Source organism: Boleophthalmus pectinirostris, unplaced genomic scaffold (genome assembly GCF_026225935.1).
Source record: "Boleophthalmus pectinirostris isolate CB_2022bp ecotype Guang Dong unplaced genomic scaffold, ASM2622593v1 HiC_scaffold_16, whole genome shotgun sequence".
Taxonomy (NCBI): Eukaryota; Metazoa; Chordata; class Actinopteri; order Gobiiformes; family Gobiidae; genus Boleophthalmus; species Boleophthalmus pectinirostris.
This window is the reverse complement of record NW_026571095.1, coordinates 6,882,884-6,905,028: the sequence shown is the minus strand read 5'-3', so window position 1 is coordinate 6,905,028 and position 22,145 is coordinate 6,882,884. Positions and strand designations below refer to the sequence as shown.

At 38.9% G+C, this 22,145-nt stretch overlaps 1 protein-coding gene across 1 annotated transcript in view; it reads right to left on the bottom strand.

The window, feature by feature from the left end:
* The window catches only part of pth1r (parathyroid hormone 1 receptor), a 249,073-nt gene that overhangs the window by 132,084 nt on the left and 94,844 nt on the right, over positions 1-22,145 (bottom strand). The window contains exon 2 of the mRNA XM_020923024.2: positions 7,180-7,282. Within this exon, the coding sequence (XP_020778683.1) occupies positions 7,180-7,282 (103 nt within the window). The remainder of the gene's footprint in view (positions 1-7,179; positions 7,283-22,145) is intronic.

Here is a 22,145-nt window from a genome sequence, read left to right as displayed (position 1 = left end):
TTGAATTAAAAATCAACTGTGTTTATGAATTTACTCCCTTTTTTCCAAGAGCAGAGAAGTGGTTGGAAATTAAAACTTTCCAACAGATTTTCTGCAGAAAACTACAGTTTCCTGTGATATTTTTTTTCCTTTCTTTTTTCCTCCCATAGAGCCATTTTTGTTTTGACACGGCACAGACCATGCATGTCCCTGATTGGCTAATCCACCTGTCAATCATGCCCATCTGAACTCTGGGAGATGAACGGTGACAAGATCTACCCACAGTGTTTGTATGCTAATGGAGAAGTTTGAAAAAACAAAAAAGTCTTCATTTTACATCAATCTTTTTAGTACAAAACAAAAATGTTCAATTGAACTTTGTGTTTTTAGTTTTTCACTCTGACTTGAATCAAAAGTTCCAGGTCCTGAGCCCCATGAGCTGATTAATGTAGTACTTATACAATCAATTACCTTAAGCCTCCACCAATCACCTTCAATCAGGCCTGGAGCAGCCTCTTGTCCTCTGCTCCATAAAAACGTATTTGTGTGGTATTTTAGTGCTGATTAAACTCCCCTTGTCCGCTCTCGTCTGTCCCTCCTCTGTCTGATCAGAGCCTGGTGCATTATGGGTTGTTGAACTCTCAGAGCCGTGGCCTTGATGGAGATAGTTGCTTCGGATCAGGTAGGACGTCATCAGGAGAACATTAAAGGGTCTAAAGAACTTGTTTAAAGTTCTGTTCACAAATTTCAAAATGAAATAGTTTGTTCATAGTTCATGAACATTAGTAAGTGGGATACGTGTTAATGACCCATATGAGTTAAATGCAGACGAGTGTGTAAATGATGAGAATAAATGTCTCAAACTTCAACAGTCGGACATCCACTCATACCTGATCAATACACCTATCCCCGCCCCCAAGACAGTCTGAAATCTGTTAAAATCCTATGCTGAAATGGCCTGGAGCATGAAAGAACCTGGCACCTTACTGAATGTAGTTAAATAGAAGCGCATGTCGTTCACAGACCTCAGAATGAACGGTTCGTTCATCTGGCAGTAATACAGTGTGTTCAGTTCACAATCACCAAAATATGAACGTGTTCATGAACTACTGTTCAATGAACATGTTCAGGTACAACACTGCAAACCAATATAATTATCTAAGAACCCATATAATACAATTTTCTGATCTGTTATAATGTTTCCTCATCAAAAACATACCTGGAAATTTGTTTTGTTTCATTCAGACAGAAACACTCTGTTCCACCTTGTGATGTCATGTGGTAATACATATGTGCTAGTACATAAAGCAGTGATTTTAAACTCCACACACCTTCACTATCATCATTTAGATAATTTCATCTCAGGAATCATATATACTTATACACAAATTAAACATTGAAGATTTGCCTTCCATTCTAGAGACTAGGGATGGGCATGATTAATCGATTAATCGATAATTGATCATTAAGAATTTCATCGATTATGTTAATTTTAATCGACAAACCGAATGTAGGTTGCTGTGCGTAGCGTGACCAAACAGGGGTTTGTACATGTGTCTCTCTGCACTCAGAAGGACCTAGCAAACACAAACATTCAGTCAGTCTGCAGCGTACCGAAGCACAAATGCGTATTTAACAATGATTTGTACAAGAAATTCCACACTTTCTGTTGCGTTCGGGACAAGTGTGAGTCCATGTGCACAGTGTACAAAGCAGGTACATATGTTTCAGTGTCCAGTGGGAAAAAGCTTTACCAGGTGAAAGTCGCTCAATGTCGATGACGAGTCCCAACCTCCCTCCCCCCGTACGGTGTCCTGGTTTTGACAAACGCAAATATGGTCACACTAACCTGTATTCCACTGAATCATGTCTTTTAATCTGACAGAAATTGACCGCATCAGCGACACAAGAGCTGTAGTTTTATCTTCGCTGAGTTTATGCAAATTAGCGATGCGGTTTTAAGTTTTGTTTCTGTGAGTTGCGCAAAACTGAATTAAACACATTATAATGTCAAACGGATTGATGTGGCTCTTGAGTCGTTACGGTTTATATGTCGTAAAGTTGAATTTATTTATGCACATTAGTAGTGCAGATAGTAATAATAATGATGATCATTTTAATATAAAAACGCTAATGATTAATGGATAATCGATTGTTAATTCTTCCGACGATCGATTAAGAAAATTTCATGGAATGCCCGTCCCTACTAGAGACGTCTTCAAATCTAAAACTACTCTGACAGATCTTGCTCTGGGAAAGAGATAAACTTTAATTGTTACAGAAAATACTGCCAACTAACTACAGCTTCAAGTAATTGTTGTAAGGTACTACTGATACATAGAGAATATGTACAAGTTTTAAGAGTACATGAACAGACGCTGCCTCACGTGAAAGCTCAGAACCTCCAGATTTCACACACTGAGCTGGGGTTTAGGTGATGATTTAGACCAGACAAAGCCCTTACAAATCTTTCAGATTTAAACCAACTGGATTTCAGCACTCAAACTGGCAGCCCAAATCAGAGATTCATGTGAGGCTCATTCTGCTTTCTGACTGGATAATTGTCTTGAAAACCAAAACAACAAATTATAACAAATGTTTTGATAATTAAGAATAAATCAACATTGTGATTGTTATCAGAAAAAGCTTATATTTTCATTTGAAAGTCTTAGAACAGACTTCCCTTACGAAGACCTATGGCACCTTCTCCCAAACTCCCAAACAGAAGAAGAAGAAGGGTGAACATGGGTCAGCAGCTCCCGCCTCGAATCTCTGGCTATAACAGCATCAAAACTCCAGGAAACTCAAAGTACAGCAGCCTGTGAGGGTCAAACTACTGTAGCTTTGGAGGGTTAAAATAATGCAACAAGCTCCAGCTGGGCTTGTTCGAGTACGCCCAAACCAATATCCTTCAGAACAAAAAGTCGTCTTCAAAGCGCTGCTCATTTTAGAAGCAGCCTCTTGTGTGAAACATCGGGATGAAACAAGACAATGATGTTTAGCTCCTTTCAACTTTTGGGTTTCTTTTTATATTTGCTCTGAGCTTCTAAACAATTCCTCTGAGTTTGATTCTTTTTATTCCCCTGACAAAAGATCACAAAGTTAAACAGCAGTGTAGGTTTACAGTCTCAACCTGAGAACCTTCAAATGAGTCATACTTTGAGTCACTGATATCTGACAGGGAGCTTTTGAATGAAGTCTGAAACAGAAAATACCTGTAGCAACTTGTCAAGTATTACAGCCAATTTAAAGCTCTGCACTGTAACTTTCCTGCCACTATCTTGTCTCCATGGAGATTATATCACTATGCCTGGAAAGTTCCACAGTACGGCATACTTATCTACTGCAGTCAATACAAACAGTTTGTGCAACCAGGTTACAGGTCAGATCTATGAAGAGGTACACCAACTCATAGCAACAAAGAATGTTATTCAAGACATTATATTAGCAAAAAATAATATGTTTAATCCTACAATTTGTCAAGCATTACAGATTACAGTGTGTCACCTGCTTGTCTCCATGGAGATCACTTGGCCTGGAACGTTCCATAGTACAGCATCATTTCTGTTTACCATGAAGCAGGTGATCAAGTAACTGGTCAGCTCTACGGAGAGGCAAGTTCACTCATACATTATTTTAGGGGCTTATTGCTACATTAAATAAAATAATAAAATGCCTTTTTTTTTTCTTTCTTTCTTAAAAAAAACAACAACAATAATACTAATACTAATACTACTACTACTAATAATAATAATAATAATAAAATAAATGAAAAACACAAGACTATGATATTGCCACTGCCCATAATATTAGATGGCTAATCTGGAGATGGTTTTATTATTATTACTATTAAAGATGCACTCTGTACCTTTTCTGGTAGAGAGAAAAGAAGGTGGAAAGGCACTAAACCCGTGGTCTTCTTTTTCAAGCCAGGAACCCCCAAACTGATGGAGACCTGGAGCAGGGACCCCTACTCTTTTCTCTCTCTCTCTTTATATATATATATATATATATATATATATATATATATATATATATATATATATATATATATATATATATATATATATATATATATATATATATATATATATATATATATATATATATGGCATACAATTGTGTTTTAAATTAAACTGGGCCTAGTGTCCTGTATAAACTGCTCTTAACAAGTCGCTTAACATGTCCAGGCTTAGCTCCTCCTCCTCTCCTGTTCTCCTCCTCCTCTCCTGTTCTCCTCCTCATCTCCTCTTCTTCTCCTCTCCTGTTCTCCTCCTCTCCTCCTCTCCTGTTCTCCTCCTCATCTCCTCTTCTTCTCCTCTCCTGTTCTCCTCCACCTCTCCTCTTCTCCTGTTCTCCTCCTCCTCTCCTCTTCTCCTCCTCTGCTGTTCTCCTCCTCCTCTCCTGTTTTCCTCCTCCTCTCCTGTTCTCCTCCTCCTCTGCTGTTCTCCTCCTCCTCTCCTGTTCTCCTCCTCCTCTCCTGTTCTCCTCTCCTCGTTCTCCTCCTCCTCTCTCCTCCTCTCCTGTTCTCCTCTCTCCTCTCCTTTTCTCCTCCTCCTCTCCTGTTCTCCTCCTCCTCTCCTCTCCTTTTCTCCTCCTCCTCTCCTCTCCTTTTCTCCTCCTCCTCTCCTGTTCTCCTCCTCCTCTCCTGTTCTCCACAGCTGCCTCCTCTCTGTCCACGGCCCGACGTGGAGAGGGGGAAGCTGTGGAGTGTGGAGTCTGGTTAATACGCCCGGGGAATGAAGTTGCCTGACCTGTTCCTGATGTGTGGTAGTACGTGCGGAGCTTAAGTTCCATTGTGTGTAAAAGTGAAACTGTTACGGAACTCTTCACATGTACCCAATAAGATACAATAAAATCTGCGCCGACGTGTTTGCTGTTTGACAGAGAGCGAGAGATGAGGGAATGGAGAGAGAGAGACAGATGTGATGAAGGAACGCACAGACAGAACCCACTGAAAACCACTTCATCCTCATCCTTCAAAAATTAAGAAATATATAATAAAAACATTTTTTAAAAGTCTAATCAACAGCCCCCAGTTGAAGACCTCTGTACAATATAAAAATGTGACTATTCATCTCCATGGTTACATACTGTACCTTTAAGGCAGCGGAAGACACTAAATGATTAAACCATGACATTAAAATGCTAATTCATGTGGAGCGTACACTACTGTGGAAAGCAGTCATGATCAGGGGGGATCTATACATACGACTTAATGGGGACATTTACAACAGAAGTTTATGAGATGTCATAACAAGTCAATAGTTGTCAAGGAGATATTACACAATTTTCCCCTTCCTAGTATTTGGATCAATACTAACCAAGTAAAAGGTTCTCTTCTTATTAGCTGATTTGAGTTGATATCATTATCTCACAGGCATGTACAGTTTTCATACTGTGGAATAGAAATGTCACTGGATAATGTCAACACAATCATCTAAAATACCTTCAGTTTAATATAGAATTCTGTTGATACTTTGCAGTGACATCACACTAGGGGTGTTCTGCATATATGTCTATGGCAAAATGTTCAGAAGTTTCCAGGGTGAGACAACGCAAACATTGTCAAAAAAGATTGAAAATTCAAGAAAATAACAAAATAAATAAAAATAAAATAGATTTAAGCAACACATTTTCAGGAGCCTGTGATACATTTGAGCAAGTGTTTGTGAGAATGACAAACTAAAAAACTGTTGGTTGATGTGAGCTGCAGCTTCTACATGCAATATTATTTAAGAGGGAGTTGTGGGAGTTGGTTGAGGTTTACGGTGAATATAACTGTCATTACTGGGCCTATCCAAATGAAACAAACAAAAAAAAAGTTGGGTGGGCGGAGTCTCTGCTCACGCTGCCATGTTGTTTCTTTCACTTCAGCTAAATGAGACAAACTCAACGAGAATGTGACAATGACGAGGAGCCATGCAGATTTAACGGCAGCATTTTCAAACTGGAACCGACTATTTCTCCCTCACTGAAATAAAGGGCAAGAACGTGTATGTTAAGTGTAACTGCTCTGTCCATGTCTGCCCCAAGTCACTCGAATCTTATGAAGCTCCTCACATCGTCACAGGTAACACACCTCTCTGCTGTCCACCCCGAGCCCCGGTGCAGTGAGTCTGAGCTCCAGCCATGATGGAGACGAAGCCACTGCATTAAAGACAAACTCCATTTTTTGAGCAATACAGCATAACATGAAAATAACTGGATAATTACTTTACTGAGTAATTAATTACTTTTCCAGCATGGTAAGGGGGGAAGTAATTTGTAACAGTAACTAATTACACTAACACTAACACAGCATCACACCCCAGGAGAATGTTGACGACAGCAGCTGCAAAATACCAGTTCTAAATGATTGGACTGGACATTTGTGGGGTTTCTATACATGAATTTCGGATACTGGATATTGGAAATCTATTTAACTATCTGTCTATCTGTCTGTCTGTCTGTCTGTCTGTAGTGTCTATAGTGTCTATAGCAGGGGTGGGCAAACGGGCCCGGGGGCTATATGCGGCCCTCCTATCTTTTTAATCTGGCCCGCCAAACTTGAATAATAATAATAATGATCATCTTCAGTAATTTCAATAAATAGTAAATACTGTGGGATTTGAAAGACAGATATTTTGTTGTAATGCTTTGTAATGATTTAACAATAACATGGGATATGTTTTAATTAATCATTGCATTTATACAGCACCTTTCAAGATCCTCAAAGCACTTTACAGTTCATTATTCATCCACTCAACACTCAGTGGTGGTAAACTACTACTGTAGCCACAGCTGCCCTGGGGTAGACTGACGGAAGCGAGGCTGCCCATCTGCGCCATCGGCCCCTCCGACCACCACCATCACTCACGCACACGCCACTTTCATACTAGGCAATGTGGGTGAAGTGTCTTGCCTAAGGACACAATGACAGTTTTTGCGATTGGTGCCCCCCTGTTTTCTACACATTATTTTCTATATTACATTATCCCATGTTATTTTTTTCTCTTATGCGGTGGATTACCAAAAAACTCCACCCATCTGCTCCTGGTCCGGCCCTTCTGTCTAATTTTAGAACCCTTTGTGGCCCACAAGTCAAAAAGTGTGCCCACCCCTGGTCTGTAGTGCCTGTCGTGTCTACAGTGCATTTGATGTGATGTGCTGGGTTGCATTGCCTATAGCTTCCATACCAGTTGCTGTAGATTGACTCACCTTTGTTGGAGCTTCTGGATTTGATGTTTCCTTCACATTTGCGTTTGGCTTGGTAGAGGAGGCCAATCTGTTCTTCCTTGGTGAGCACATCGTCTGCATGAACCTAAACAAAATACCAGAAATAGCTCAGCGTAATCAAAACACATAATAGGCCAGACGTGGGTGAGGTTTTTTTATGTGTTTTTTTTTTTTTTTCTCCAACCCCCGGACGCCCCACATTCTCAAATTAGAGATTTTAATTATTCTGGTAGGTCCTGTGATGGAAAATAATGAGATTTGTGGGTTCAGATGTGGAGGTGAGGTAGTGGCAGAGCAGTCGTTTACATGGTTTGGGGTTCAACACTAACTGTGATTATCATGCAGACTGTTGTTGTTTTCTTGAGCAAGACACTAAAACATTCATTTATGTGTAGGAATTTGTGGTTGAATGATGGTAAATCGTCACATTTTTATACAGCGCTTTTTCACCTTCAAGCGCTTTACAGCAAGGAACCACTCACCCTATACACACACACCAAAATCAAGATGGGTTCAGTGTCTTGCCCAAGGACACAAGAACAGTATTCAGTTTCTGTTTGTCAGCAGTAACTTATCACGATGACTGAGTGTGATTGTGGAGTGAATAAATATTACCATGTGATGAAGTGTTTGGTTACAAATCACCTTCTACACAGTTGAAAGTAGCAAAAAACCAACAACAAAAACACACTATAATCATATTGGATTCCAAACTGAAAGAGGATTCACATGCCTTGAAGTTTAGATCTGTGTGTTATCAAATCAAATCAAATGAAGAAACTTATTTTTAAAACAAATACTATAAAACATTTTCTGATTGTGTTCAAAGGTTCTTTTCAATTCCTGACAGCAAATACAGTAAGACTTACAAAACTAAAATACTGCTATTGAATCTATTATAAACTGGTAACCTTCTCATCAGGGATCAAATATCAACTTTATTATGCAAAATGGACCCTTGTGAGATTCAAACCATGCTGTTACTGTGTCCACAAAACAGACCTGGAGTTGTGTTTTGTTTCATTCACACATGTTTGAGTTAATCCTGCATTATTAGTCTGTCTACAAACAAAACACAACTCCAGGTCTGTCTGTGATGAGGAAACATTAGAACAGATCAGAGAATAGATATGTTAAACTATTGACTGTTTCAGAGTTGAAGAGAAGAAGTAATCATAGTGAAATCAGACTTACTGATAGCAAAGTTAATTAAAAAGCTGTTTAATTTCAAGTGTTAATTCTGATTAAAGCGAGTGCCCAAATGATCCCTCCTGACTAATCTGATAATACACTCATTCGTCTCCCACCACCAATCAATACCAGGGGCTTTTAATGTTTGTCAACCAGTCCAGAACACATGGACATTGCAGGCACGCGCCCCACTACACCAGCATGTGTTTGGACCAAAGGCGATTCAGAGCCCGTCTCTTAACTGCAAATGAACGACTACCTTTGTGCTGTCAATTTGTAGCTACTACACAGACACACATTTAAGTCCCAGTACGTAACTTTTCACTAAAACAACACACTAAAAGAATAAAAGTATGTTGTTTTTAATGTAATTGTTTTTATTGCACTGAAAAACACGTGTTCAATTAAAGGACCCATATTACACTATTCTCTGATCTGTTCTAATGTTGTTTCCTCATCACAAACAGACCTGGAGTTGCGTTTTGTTTCATTCACACATGTCCACATATGTTTAGGCTGAGGCAAATATTGCTCCACCTTGTGATGTCATGTGGTACTACAGGAAGTGCTCCTTACACCTACACTAGAATCATTTGCCGTAGTCCGATGAGGTTCATTTGGTCTTCCGATAATTTATGTTCTTCGATTCTTTTTTCAGACCAAGAGTTTGTTTTCCTCCTGACAGTTTGTTCTGCTCCCTGCGCTCTTCCTCAGAGTCTCGTGATGTTGCTGTGACGTCGCTCAGCTGATTTAAACTGGTTTTGTCTCTGTCTTCCTACCAGTGGAGGCAGGACGACAGCGCCACCTGCAGTCCTACTTCCTCAGGACAGTATCCCAGGAGTATGCGAGTGAAAAAGCCCTTTGTCCCGGTTTATAGTCCCGTGCGCACGTTTACGTATTTCGATTGCCTCTTTAATCCAGCAGTGGTGTTTGTTTTCCTTTGTCCCAGTGATCTTTGCTCGTCCCAGTCCATAATGTGCTTTTCTCTTTTACAGTGTCATAAACGGCTGATTTAACTTGTTCCTGTTCTGCTTTGTGTTTTTTTGCTCGTGTTTCACCTTCACCGTTTGTTCTCTCTCTTTCTGTCTTATGTTCCTTTTTTCATGGACTGAACGCCCTCCCTGTTTCCCCAGTGTATGTTTTATTTCAGGACATGCAGGCCATTTCATACATGACGTTACATTTATGCTCCGGTTCTGTTTTCTCTTTTAGATGGACCAATAACTGCCTGAGTTTTCTCTACGGTTTTATTGATGTGTTCATATTGTGTTTTCTCATTGCCCTCTGCACTTTTTCTGTTAGACCCCTTATGTACGGTAATGTTAACATGTCAATTTTATTTTTTATTTTTATCTGAGGAAGACAGTTAGTGAGCAGTGAAACTGTCAGGTTATTGTATTTGCCATCAATTTCAGACATAGAATTGCCAATCTGTACTGAACTAAAGGTAAAAGGAGCTATTCACTCACAAAACTACTATTATTTATTAGTATTTTGAGATTTGGAGATGTAGACAGACTGATAATAAAGTGTTACTCAAACGTGTGTGAGTGAAACAAATCACAGGTTTGTTTTTGAGGAGGTAAGAACATTACAACATGACTTAAAGTTTACAAGAGGCAATTTTGTGCAATATTTTTAACACATAACATACAGTATTTAGATCACAAGATGACTCAAACATTCATGACATATAAAATCACTTCAGGCGTGTTTTTGACGAGAGAACAACATTATAACACAGTATGTGACGGAGCGCCCGTGCTGTCCCGTCATTGCCGACAGGCGCGTCTGCATCTGGCCCAAGAGCGCGCACAACACTAGTGCGTTCGAGGGTGCACACTTGACGCCGACGCCCACGGACACTCACCAACAGCAGCCTCTGCGCCGTTCTCTGTTTACCGAGGCACTTCCTGGTTGTGCTTTAAATAGCGCATAGTGGCGCGCTAAAGGGGGGACATGTGATCGTGGACTCGACCTATTTGGGGTATTATTCTGGTTTTTAAGTTATTTAATGGAATTTATGTTAACCTTATGAAGGGTTCTTTAAGTTATTTTTGTTATGTTTATTTCCAAGTTGATTTGTGTTCATCAATACAATTTGCTTATGGTTAATTGGGGAGGGGCTAAGGAGTACAAATGAGGGAGCTCCAGTCATTTGGGAGGCTGTTTTTGGCCTGACTACGTGGGTGCTGGCTACTGTATGTGTGATTATTGTAAATATTGTTGTAAATACTTCTTTTTTGTTGGATTCTACCACCTCATTTTTTTCACTGTAAATATTCCCCTCTGCACTTGGAGCTGTGGTGTGAATAAAAACCCACTTAAGTGAAGTTTTTCGACTGAGCCATCTTTTTTTTACATTTATTTCGGACGAACCCGTGACACAGTAGAAAGATCTAAAAAGTCAGGTTTGCATAATACCCTTGAAGTGAAACTAAACTAGGACTAAAAAGAACCAAACAAAGTCCATACAACAGAATCCAGCAGAGAAATCAGGACCAAACCCCCAGTGCCAGTGTGAACGCTCCCAGAGTCTACATGTCATCATATATTTTGGACTTTGTTATTTTCAGAAGAGAATAAAACTCAAAATAACTCCAAATGCAAGGCAGGAAATGGTTGCAGCGCCTGTGCCTTCACTTCAAAGTCTGTTCAAGTGAAATGTTGTGGACAAGATTAGCATGTTAGCAAAGCCGCGAAGACCAATAAAGTTAAATGCATGTCAACGGTCTAAAGATAGACTCTTTACTGTACAGAGCAGGCCTCAAAGCAACAAAACAAGCTCACAGGAATCTGTCTTCACAAAATAGATCATTGCATTTGTGCTTATATTTACACATTTACTTTTTAAATTTCTTCTTTAAATATAAGCATGTATGTATGTATGAAGTAGAGTATCTTGCTATTTTACTTTTTTATGTTTTCAGGTTATTAGTTTATTTAAAATTGACAAAAGAGAGAGCATTGTGATATTTAAAACAGCAACTGATCCTGGGCTCCTCTGCAGACCTGGTCCTATCCATGCTACAATTTTCATGCTCCCCAACATTAAAGTAATTATTTAGAATATTTTTTGTATGTATTAAAATATATAAAGTTAATATGAAGTTAAAAAGGACTACGTGCACAACTTAAGTAGGTTTTACAACTGTGATATCATTCATTGAACAAGATAATACAATTAGTTTATTTTCCGGACTATAAGTCTCTCTGGAGTATAAGTCACATCAGACAAAAAATGCATAATGAAGAAGAAAAAACATATATAAGTCACACTGGACTATAAGGTGCATTTTTTGAGGTAAATTTATTTTGTAAAATCAGAGACCAAGAGCAGACATTTCCTGTGTAAAGTCAAGTTCTAGTAATAACAATAGGCGAGTTTCATTGTTGACAAAAGCGTGCGTTGCATGCTGGGAATTACTTTGGTCGGCGGCAAGAAACACTAATTCAACATGACAGACAGAGCGAGTAAGCACGTAAAGGGTATTGATCCCGGTTATTTATCCACTCTAACGGCAGAGGACCCAAGACCATTTGACCAGAAATTGGTCATAAGCATCGATGGACCCAAATCACCCTTTTCAACCCCGACAAAAGGAAGACCAAACCAAATTTCTGGTCAGAATTGCCAATTACCTGGACAAATATTCACTTGGGCGATATCCACAATGACTTGGTGGAAACTCCTGGGCCATTCAATGACGTCAGCTGAAACTCGCTATAGCACAACACTCTGTTAACGTCACATATGAACAGTTCTTCAGATAACTATAGCATAAACAACAGAACAGAACAAGTTTAACAATCTCTCCATCTCACACCATATCACTAAATCCATTCAATTCTTCATCCTCGGTGTCACTTCTGAGCATCTCCGCCAACTTGAGCTAAATCTAGCTTTCAGCCTGCGATGAAGCTTTTTTTTGTTTTCTTCATTGCAGTTCGAGTTTCCTCCGCTTTTCTCTAGTCCCTCACAAGTTTCCCACTCACTCCAAACTTTCTTTCTGCTCCTCGATTCCCGTTTTCAGTTGCATATTACACTACCTGCAGCAGGACAGCGGCTCTTTCTCGCCACTTCAGTGTGAAAATAACAAACATGCAAAATGATATATTTTAACATAGAAGTCTCACCTGAGTATAAGTTGCAGGAACCACCCAAACCATGAAAAAAGTGCAACTTATAGTCACAAAATAGTGTAATATAGCCATGGAAACATAAATGAAAATTTTGACAGAAATATGAAGATTGCTGTTAATTAAACACATGTACTACACTTAACATTTTTGACATCTCATGATTATGATATGACACTTTTAACACATTTCACACAATCTCATCCACAAAGTCAAACCTCAAAACCCAACTTTTCATCGATTCAGTATGCAGTGAGTTCCTACATATTCTATCAAGCAAAAACAGAAACTACTCTTGATCAGACTTGACATTTTTGCTATTTGAACATTTCTGTTTGTAACTCTGTATTGTGTAATGAGAAAACGCGTCTGGCAGCAGTGACAGATGCGGTCGTATTATAGATTCTTTTCCAACTCTCCCAAAAACCATTGACAAGAAAAATAGTGTGTAACTCCAGCCCCATCTAAGCTCCTGATATCAGATTTGCGAGCAGTGTTCTGATTTACTGGATAAGAAGACTGTCCAATAATGTGACTTGGTGAATTAGGGAGATGCAGGAGCTCCAAACTCCTCTTACCCTTCTGTTCTACTTACGATAATGTCCTGTAAAATGTAAACACATTTATACAGACTTTATAACTTAATTCACAACTGAAAATGTGTGGATTAGGGATGGGCATTCGATGAAATTTTCTTAATCGATCGTCGGAAGAATTAATGATCGATTATCGATTAATCATTAACGTTTTTATATTAAAATGATCATCATTATTATTACTATCTGCACTGCTAATCTGCATAAATAAATTCAACTTTACGACATATAAACCGTAACGTTTAACATTCTAGAGCCACATCAATCCGTTTGACATTATAATGTGTTTAATTCAGGTTTGCGCAACTCTCACAGAAACTAAACTTAAAACCGCATCACTAATTTGCATAAACTCAGCGAAGATAAAACTACAGCTCTTGTGTCGCTGATGTGGTTCAACTTCTGTTGGATTAAAAGACACGACTCAGTGGAATACAGGTTAGTGTGACCATATTTGCGTTTGTCAAAACCAGGACACCGTACGGGGGGAGGGAGGTGGGGACTCGTCATTGACATTGAGCGACTCTCACCTGGTAAAACTTTTTCCCACTGGACACAGAAACATATGTGCTGCTTTGTACACTGTGCACATGGCCTCACACTTGTCCCGAACTCAACAGAAAGCGTGGAATTTCTTGTACATATCATGGTTAAATACACATTTGTGCTTCGGTACGCTGCAGACTGACCGACTGTTTGTGTTTGCTCGCTCCTTCTGATGCAGAGAGACACATGTACAGACCCCTGTTTGGTCACGCTACGCACAGCAACCTGTATTCGGTTTGTCGATTAAAATTAACGTAATCGATGAAATTCTTAATGATCAATTATTGATTAATCATGCCCATCCCTAGTGTGGATGGCTTTTTACTAATCTAATTTGCAACTTCGGCTATTCAAGAATGTGTTTTATACAAGGAGAAGTCCATTTAAAGGTGCACAGTGTAACTTTTCTTAAGCTTTTCTCCATGAAGATGTTCTTGTTCTTGCTTTGTCTGGAATGTTTTACAGTATGGAATTAAACTTTTCTATCTTCATGAAGGCCAAACCAGGCCAAGTTACAGGTCAGATCTGTGGAGAGGCGACCCTGCTCACAGTTAGAATGTCTGTTTTTCTGTGTGTTTGAGCTATAAAACCCACCTATCACTGAATGAATGTAAAGGAGAGCTGTTTAAAGTAGAAATGGACTGTTGATGTTGATGGAGCTGTTCAGATCCAAATAAGAAGTGAGCATGGGTGCTATTCAGCTCTATGGTTTCAGTTCACTTTCTATTGTAAAAGAGTCTCTCTCTGTAACTGCTGCTCATTAACCTGCTCTACATGATCCTGCTGTTTTTATTTCTCTATTTTTTCTGTAAACCAACTAAGACCATCAGACCAGTCCGGGGCTTTCTTTCCCCGAGGTTGGCTGCTAGCGTTAGCAAAAGGTTTGATTGGCAGCATTGGTAAACGCCCATCTCCTCCCAAACCAGGCGAATGTGAAGGAGCGTTCCCATCTACACTCTCGCTCTGGAATGACTGTTTGCCATGATACATGCGCTCGGAATTCCAATTATGGAAATAAGGAATCAAATTAACTGCTATAAGTGCTGACCTCAACTGACTTTGTTTGACTGGATGTCTACCTCGCTCAGTCCATTTGTACACAGCTTATGATTTGAACTGAAGTTGTGTAATGAAGAAACAATGGTCATAGAAGTGTCCTTGTTGTGTATTTAAAAACAGAATTGTTTTCATGAGTTTCAGCTGCTTGTTTTATGTAACAGTTGAGGGACTTTTTTCCATTCAAAACATAATATTCTGCTTTAAATTTATCGCTATGGCAGCAGTCATCATTTTTCATCATTATGAAACTCGTGAAAGTAAAACAAATAAACAAAAAGATAAACAACAACAAAACTGATTGATTCTTAAATCTATTATTACACGTACCCTATATGTCATATGTCACTTTTTGGTCTCCATGGAGATCTTATTGCTTTGTCTGAAATGTTCCACAGTATGAAAATGAAACGATCCTCCATGGAGACTACGATCCAATCAGATCGTCTTTCTCTTCCTTGTACATACACTCTAATAATGTGATCTGAAGATTTTGTTGTATTAGGCTTCTCATTTTGATATTCTAGAGCCTGAACAACAAAATGTATGAAACTCACAGATCACTGAAGCAGTTTCCTTCAGTCACTGTCTAAACTGTCCAGGTCTGACATTTTTATAAACTCCATACAAGCTAAATTGGTCCAGAATAGTGACGGCTGTGTGGTGCTAAGCTAAAGGTCATATTAGCTTACACTTTAACCACACTGGAGCTGTTGTCAAACTGTCCATCACTGAGCTGCACGAGACGGAGCTGCCCACATGTTATTTCTGCCCTTTGTGCTGCATTTGGAATATTAATTTCAGGGTGAAATCAGGCGACACTGGAAAGTCACCGTGAGCATTTAAATGTGAAATGTTAATACAATGCTTTTGAAGGATTTCTCAGTATCCTCCAGTATCCTTACTATACACTCAACCTGTCTCCAAAATATCTTAAAGCAACACCATGTAACTTTCTGGAGGCAGCATGTCACCGCAACACCTGTCACCTCCCCTGGTCACCTGCATTTAGTCCATAGAAAAAGATCAAACTGTACTGCGGAACATTCTGTTTCGTATAGATAATCTTCATGCTGTACTATTATCACCAGAGGAACAACATTTCCATGGAAACCAGCAGGAATCCCTCCTCCAGGTAATGCAAGTGCAGTCACAATAAAGACACAATGAAAACATTCTAAAAAAAAATCACTTTTTTTGGGCCTTAATGAATATGTTTATCAAAAGAATTACCCCAATAAAACAAGTATGAAAACTAGGTCCACTCAAGTGAGAAAATATTGATGCTGAGTATGAAGTATTGAAATTGCTTTTAAAATTTCAGTGCTGTGACAACTCTTGTTTACAGTTTTTATGAATGGAATGAAACTAGATTGAAGAAGCTCTATATTGTTTAGCACCTAATCACTAAGGGCACGCATTAGTGTTTTCATGTGCTTTCCTCCACTGCGCCGCTCACAGTGTTTTGTATTATATTTATTTTGGTGTTTAATGTGAAAAAAGGTCAGCAGTGTTTTGACTTCAACAGGTATTTACTGTCTCAAACGGTGAGTGTCGAGTTTAAAAATAACTGTATTTTTCAAAGTCGAGCCCGCCAACTTTGCAAACCAAATGCATTCATCAAATTCCTCACTTGTACCTTATATTTGTCCCAACCCAAAACACATCAAAATATTTTGGTGCCTGAATGGGAAACTCCATCATAATTTTATGGTATTTGAAGCAGAACTCAAAGAATGTAAGTTAGAAAAAAAAAAATCACCAAATCAATTTCTACTCTAGACCATTGATGCGACAAGTCTGTGTGAGACGCCTGAGTGTGGAAGAAATATAAAATACTGATACTTAAAGGTGCTAAACCTACATTTACTTAAAATGTGAAAAACAAATCTGGCTCATTTTTACCCTTAGACTGTATATACTAATGAACATAGCTAACCCGCTAGCCACCATGTTCCATATAGGTAATAATATATAATATAATATAATATATATTTATATTATACTATAAGTGTTCATGGGAGCATAACTTTGTACCTGCTGCTGTGAGCCTTGTCCTTTTGCTCTTAAAATGTTCATATTCACTTGCTCTATATGATCCTAGTGTTTTATTCTGGTATTTTTTTATGCAAATTTGCCTCTGTAAGTGCTAGCATCATGAGCTTCATTTGACTGTAGCCAAAAGCTGTGGGTGATCTCACTCTCACTTAGGCCACTTCTTTATACAGTCTATGTTTTGAACTTATGCATTCATAATTATTCACCATGACAGTTCATAAGTGCTTTTCTCTCAGAGACCACAACAGAGTTTTGCCAGTAACAACTAGCATGCTACCCACACACATGGGTGTTTCTTTGATAGTAAAATGCTTTATACATTATAATATAGCAGACAGTACAGCAGACTTATTTTGACTCCGAGAGCTTCTTATACAATATATGCAATTTATATAAGTAGAGATACATAAATACTGTACTCGACCACTTATCCATGCCTTTGTCTCCAGTAGGTTAGACTCCTGTAACGGCCTCTCACTGGCCTCTTCAAATGAACTGTGACACGCTGCAGTACATTCAGAACGCTGCAGCTCGGGTCCTGACTCCAACTGTAGTCCTGGTTTAGTCCTGGTTTAGTCCTGGCCTTGTGCTGGTGTCCAGAGTCAGGACTAAACATAGGGAGTGAGTGTTTCAGATTCATGCAGCTAAATCCTGGAACAGTCTGAAGATATGTCTGAAGATCCTCTAGATTGAATCTATTTAAATCCAGGCTCAAAACAGTTCTGTTTAACTGTGTCTGACTGAAAGGTTTTTCATTCTGCACTCTTCTCTCTCATTTAATGTCTCTCTCTTTGATGATTATTTATGTTTTGATTTGTTTGTATTGTGGTTTTAATGTATTTATTATTCTGTAAAGCACTTTAAATTATTTTGCCTTACCACAGTACTTTTATATTTGTACTTCTTTAATACACACCACCACCTATAATTAATCACCAAATCAAATTCTAGTCTGGTCCACTGATGCGAGGAAAGTGTGACAGTGTTTGAGATGCCTAAGAGTCAACTCCCAGGACACCACTGAAAAGCAGAGTGGAAATTATGATTGCCCTACTTATTAGTTAAGGAGGCAACAATAGGACGCTGCGGCTGGCTCCCTTATGAAGTGGACTTAATAAGGCAGATCTGATCAGAGTGTGCGTCAGTGGCTACACTCCAGTGTTTGAGACGGAGTCTTAAGCTTGTGTGTGTGTGTGTGTTTTATGTGTGGCAGGAGTCAGTGGGGTTTTATACTTATGATTCTCAAGGTGAAGTCGAAGCATATGGAGTAATGGCCTATGCTGATGTCATCCACTTGACATTTGGGAGTCTGATGCTAAATGTACACACTGCTCTGTCAGCAGTGTTGGGGAGTAACAGATTACATGTACCGGAGTTACGTAATCAGAGTACTAATTATGAGTAACTGTATTCAGTTACAGTTACTGTTTCAGTGAGTGGTAATTGGATTACAGTTACTTTGTTGAAATAAATGGATTACACAGAGGTGTTTTCCTCTTTTTACATTTTGGGCTATATCCCTTTTTCCCCCCCCTTTTTTTTTTCAGTAATTCCACTCATTGCCAGACACTAAATCAGGTCTAAACCAAGATTAAACCAGGACTAAAACCAGGTGTAAACCAGGTCTAAAGCAGGACTAAACTAGGTCTAAACCAAGACTAAACCAGGATTAAAACCAGGTCTAAACCAGGACTAAACCAGGTCTAAACCAGGACTAAACCAGGACTAAAACCAGGTCTAAACCAGGACTAAACCAGGACTAAAACCAGGACTAAACCAGGACTAAAACCAGGTCTAAACCAGGACTAAACCAGGACTAAAACCAGGTCTAAACTGGGACTAAACTAGGACTAAATGAGGACTATAACCAGGTCTCAACCAGTACTAAACCAGGTCTAAACCAGGTCTAAACCAGGTCTAAACCAGGACGAAATCAGGTCTAAACCAGGACTAAACCAGGATTAAAACCAGGTCTAAAACAGGATTTAACAGGACTAAACCATGTTGCATGGACTGTGTCTCCTCGTCTTCTATCAATAATATTTTTAATACGGTTAAGCAAAGTCTGGACTTTTTATTTTCTTTTAGCAGACAAAACATCTTATGTTACGATATCTTAGTCTTTGCTTCTCTACAGCAAATCAAGTAATCCAAAGTATTCAGATTACATTACTCACTTTAAGTGAATTTAATGAATTACGTGTTACAAACTACATTTTGGTGTATGTAATCTGTAATCTGTAGGGGAATACATTTTAAAATTCACCTTCCCAACACTGCTCTGTCAGATATTACTGTTTTGCTGATTCCACAGTCAGGAAATAAATTTGGTTATCACAATGGAAACAGTTTAACAGTCAGATCTATGGAGAAGCAAGCCTGTATATGGTAAGAATATGTATGTGTAGTTTAAGCATGATGTTGCAATTAAACAAAAGCAAGGGAGATATGTTTTACTGTGTGTACTTTTTTTTGTTTGTTTGTTTTAGTTTTTTTTTTTAAGCACAATTTGACCATAAAGAAGTGACATAGTTGGGACTACAACAGGTGAGCCATGGTAGCTGCTGAACGTAGAACACCCCTGGCACAATGCCACTGCAAAGTATCAATAAACAGAAGGACAGGATCAGATAGAATGTAATGCAGTGCAATGATGGAGTTAGCAGCCAAATAAAGTGCAATAAACACTGAGCTGTTGTTATCATGTTATGACTCCAGCCTTGATTAGAAATGCATTGGCTGCGTTAGCAAACAAATGGGCTATTGTGAAACTGAAATATTCAAGATCACTGACAACAACTAACCAGATTATTTTCAGGACCTAGTTAGACAGCAAATTGATTTATGCAAACTCAAACTCTTTCATTTGAATTAGCTAACAGTTTAGCTCATCATGCCAAAGCTCAGAATACTCTGTTCCACCTTGTGATGTCATGTAGTGGTAGTTTTTAAGTGAACAACTGCTTTTGCCTTTTTTAGAGATTGGCAATTCTAGAGCTGAAATTATCCAAATGATTCTATAGTGAAGATGTATGGAGTTCAAAAACATAGTGGAGCACCAAAACCTGGCACTGCGCCTCAATCACAGCGCAGGGTCGAGCAACCAGTGTGTGTTGGCTTTTACTGTCTACATCATCTACATGATATCACAAAGTGCCAAGTGTTTTCAGTTTGAGAGAAGAACTCTAACACGCCTAACACAAGAAACAACATTATAACAGATCAGAAAAATATGGGCCCTTTAACAAAAGAATATTTCCATTATGTACTATGAATTCTTAAAAAAAAAAAAAAAAAGTGATAAGTGATCATTCTAGTTATGCAAACTACACTGGTTGAGGTTAGCAAAATTCACCTATTTTGTGTTGTTCCTTTATATCAGATAAATAAGTTAACTGTATTACCAACTGAAGTCATCTACCTCCAGAAGCCACAGGAGATATTTTTTTTGTTTTAGCGAATTCCAAAAAGAAGCTGTCAAACACAAATATTCTGATGACAGGGACAATATCTGCAGACATCTTTCTGACTGTGAGGTAAAGCGATTTAAAGTGTCTTTGTCTTTTTAATCCTCTAATCCAGTCGTGTAATGTGGATCTGAGCTGCAGCATTTCAGACTCTGGGACTGAATCCTAATCTGGTGCTGTGCTCTGCTCTGGAGGTAGTGACAACTGACCAAATCTCCCAGACAGGTCAGGGATGAGCTCAGAGTCCAAAATCAGAACAAAAGTCTGGGTATAAGTCTGCAGTCCACTTTTTGTCCACTGGAATACCAACCAGCGAACAAAGTCAAGTCAAAGCATATGACAGGTTAGACTCATTTCAATAAAACACAGTTAAAGGGCCCATTTTGCACTAGTTATAATGTCGTTTAACTCACAAACCTGCACATTTAAGATAGTTCTTCTCTCAAACTGAAAACACTCTGTTCTACCTTGTGCTGCAAAGAGGTAATACAGGAAGTGTGCCACTGTCTTTTAAACTCCATTCACCTTCACTTGAATCATTTGGATGATTTCATCTATGGAATTGCTCATCTCTAAGAGAAAACGTAGCTGTTAATTTGAAAACTAGAAAACTACCACCACATGACATCACAAGGTGCAACAGAGCATTTTGAGCTTTGGTGATACAGATAGATTAATAATGCAGAATTACTCAAACATTTGAAAATGAAATGAAACTCAAAATGAAAATTAAATCCAGTTATGTTTTTGAAGAGGTAACAGCTTTATAACATGACTTAACTTACAAGAATCAATGTTGTGTAATATTGGACCTTTAATGTTTAATTGTTGTCTATGGAGCGACAGTCAAAAAAAAAAAAAGTTGTTGTTGTGTCAAACTTTTTGACCTCACAAAACAACTGAAGTGCTAGTATTTTTAGGCCAATGGAACCATCCTCCTGACAGCCAGGACTATGGCCAAAAGCAGCCCTAAGACCAATATTTGTTGGCCCTCAGACTTCTCGCTGAACTAATCATAGGCGGTACTTTTAACTGCAAATTAGGTGCAGGTCTGAAATGAACACTTCAAGTCTCATTAAAGGTTCGCTGGCGCTGTCAAAGCACTGTTAAATGCACCCATCTGAACGACATAATGTATTCACCTCTGCTTCAAATATGTTTCTATATACCACTTTCAGTGAAAAAGGTATTGTGGAATATTATAGCCAAAAGAACAACATTTCCATGGAAACAAGCAGGACGAGGTCAGGTTTGTGGAGATGCAAGCCCGCTCACTATAACGATGCATGTTTAAAAATACTTGACATCTTTGTCCAGTCAAATTCAAATTTGCCAGTAAATGCACATATTAAATTAATTTATAAAGAAAGGAAATCCAGTATATTTACAATTCATTGTTTTGTTCCTTAGCTTTGTACCATTTTTCATTGACAACTCACTGACTTGTGAATGGAGCTGATCCGCAGCACAGTGTCACACATAGTAAGCATTTATCGATCGCCCTGAGCACAGTTCCTGCTGGCGAAGAGGCTCAGATGGATCTCTTTGTCACATCTCTGGGTTCAATGGGAGCTCTGTGGTGGTGAGGAGCTTTGGAGAGGCAAATTGCAGTGGAGTTGCCAGCTCATCCTTCCCCCGCCGAGAGCTTCTATCAGAGGGAACATGATGGAGCTGTGACGCTTCAGGGCACAGACGCACTCGTACCTGTAGGTTTTTGAACAATTTTGCTTTATTTGTTCATTCAAACTTGTACAGTACATCCGCTCCCCCTGAGCCATCGCAAAACACTTTCCAGAATTGTTGCATCAGTGGTAGAAACCCTGCGCAGTGTGTAAGTCCATAAATCATCGTCAGACTCATTCAAGGTATTTCTGCTGTTATCAGGCTCATTACA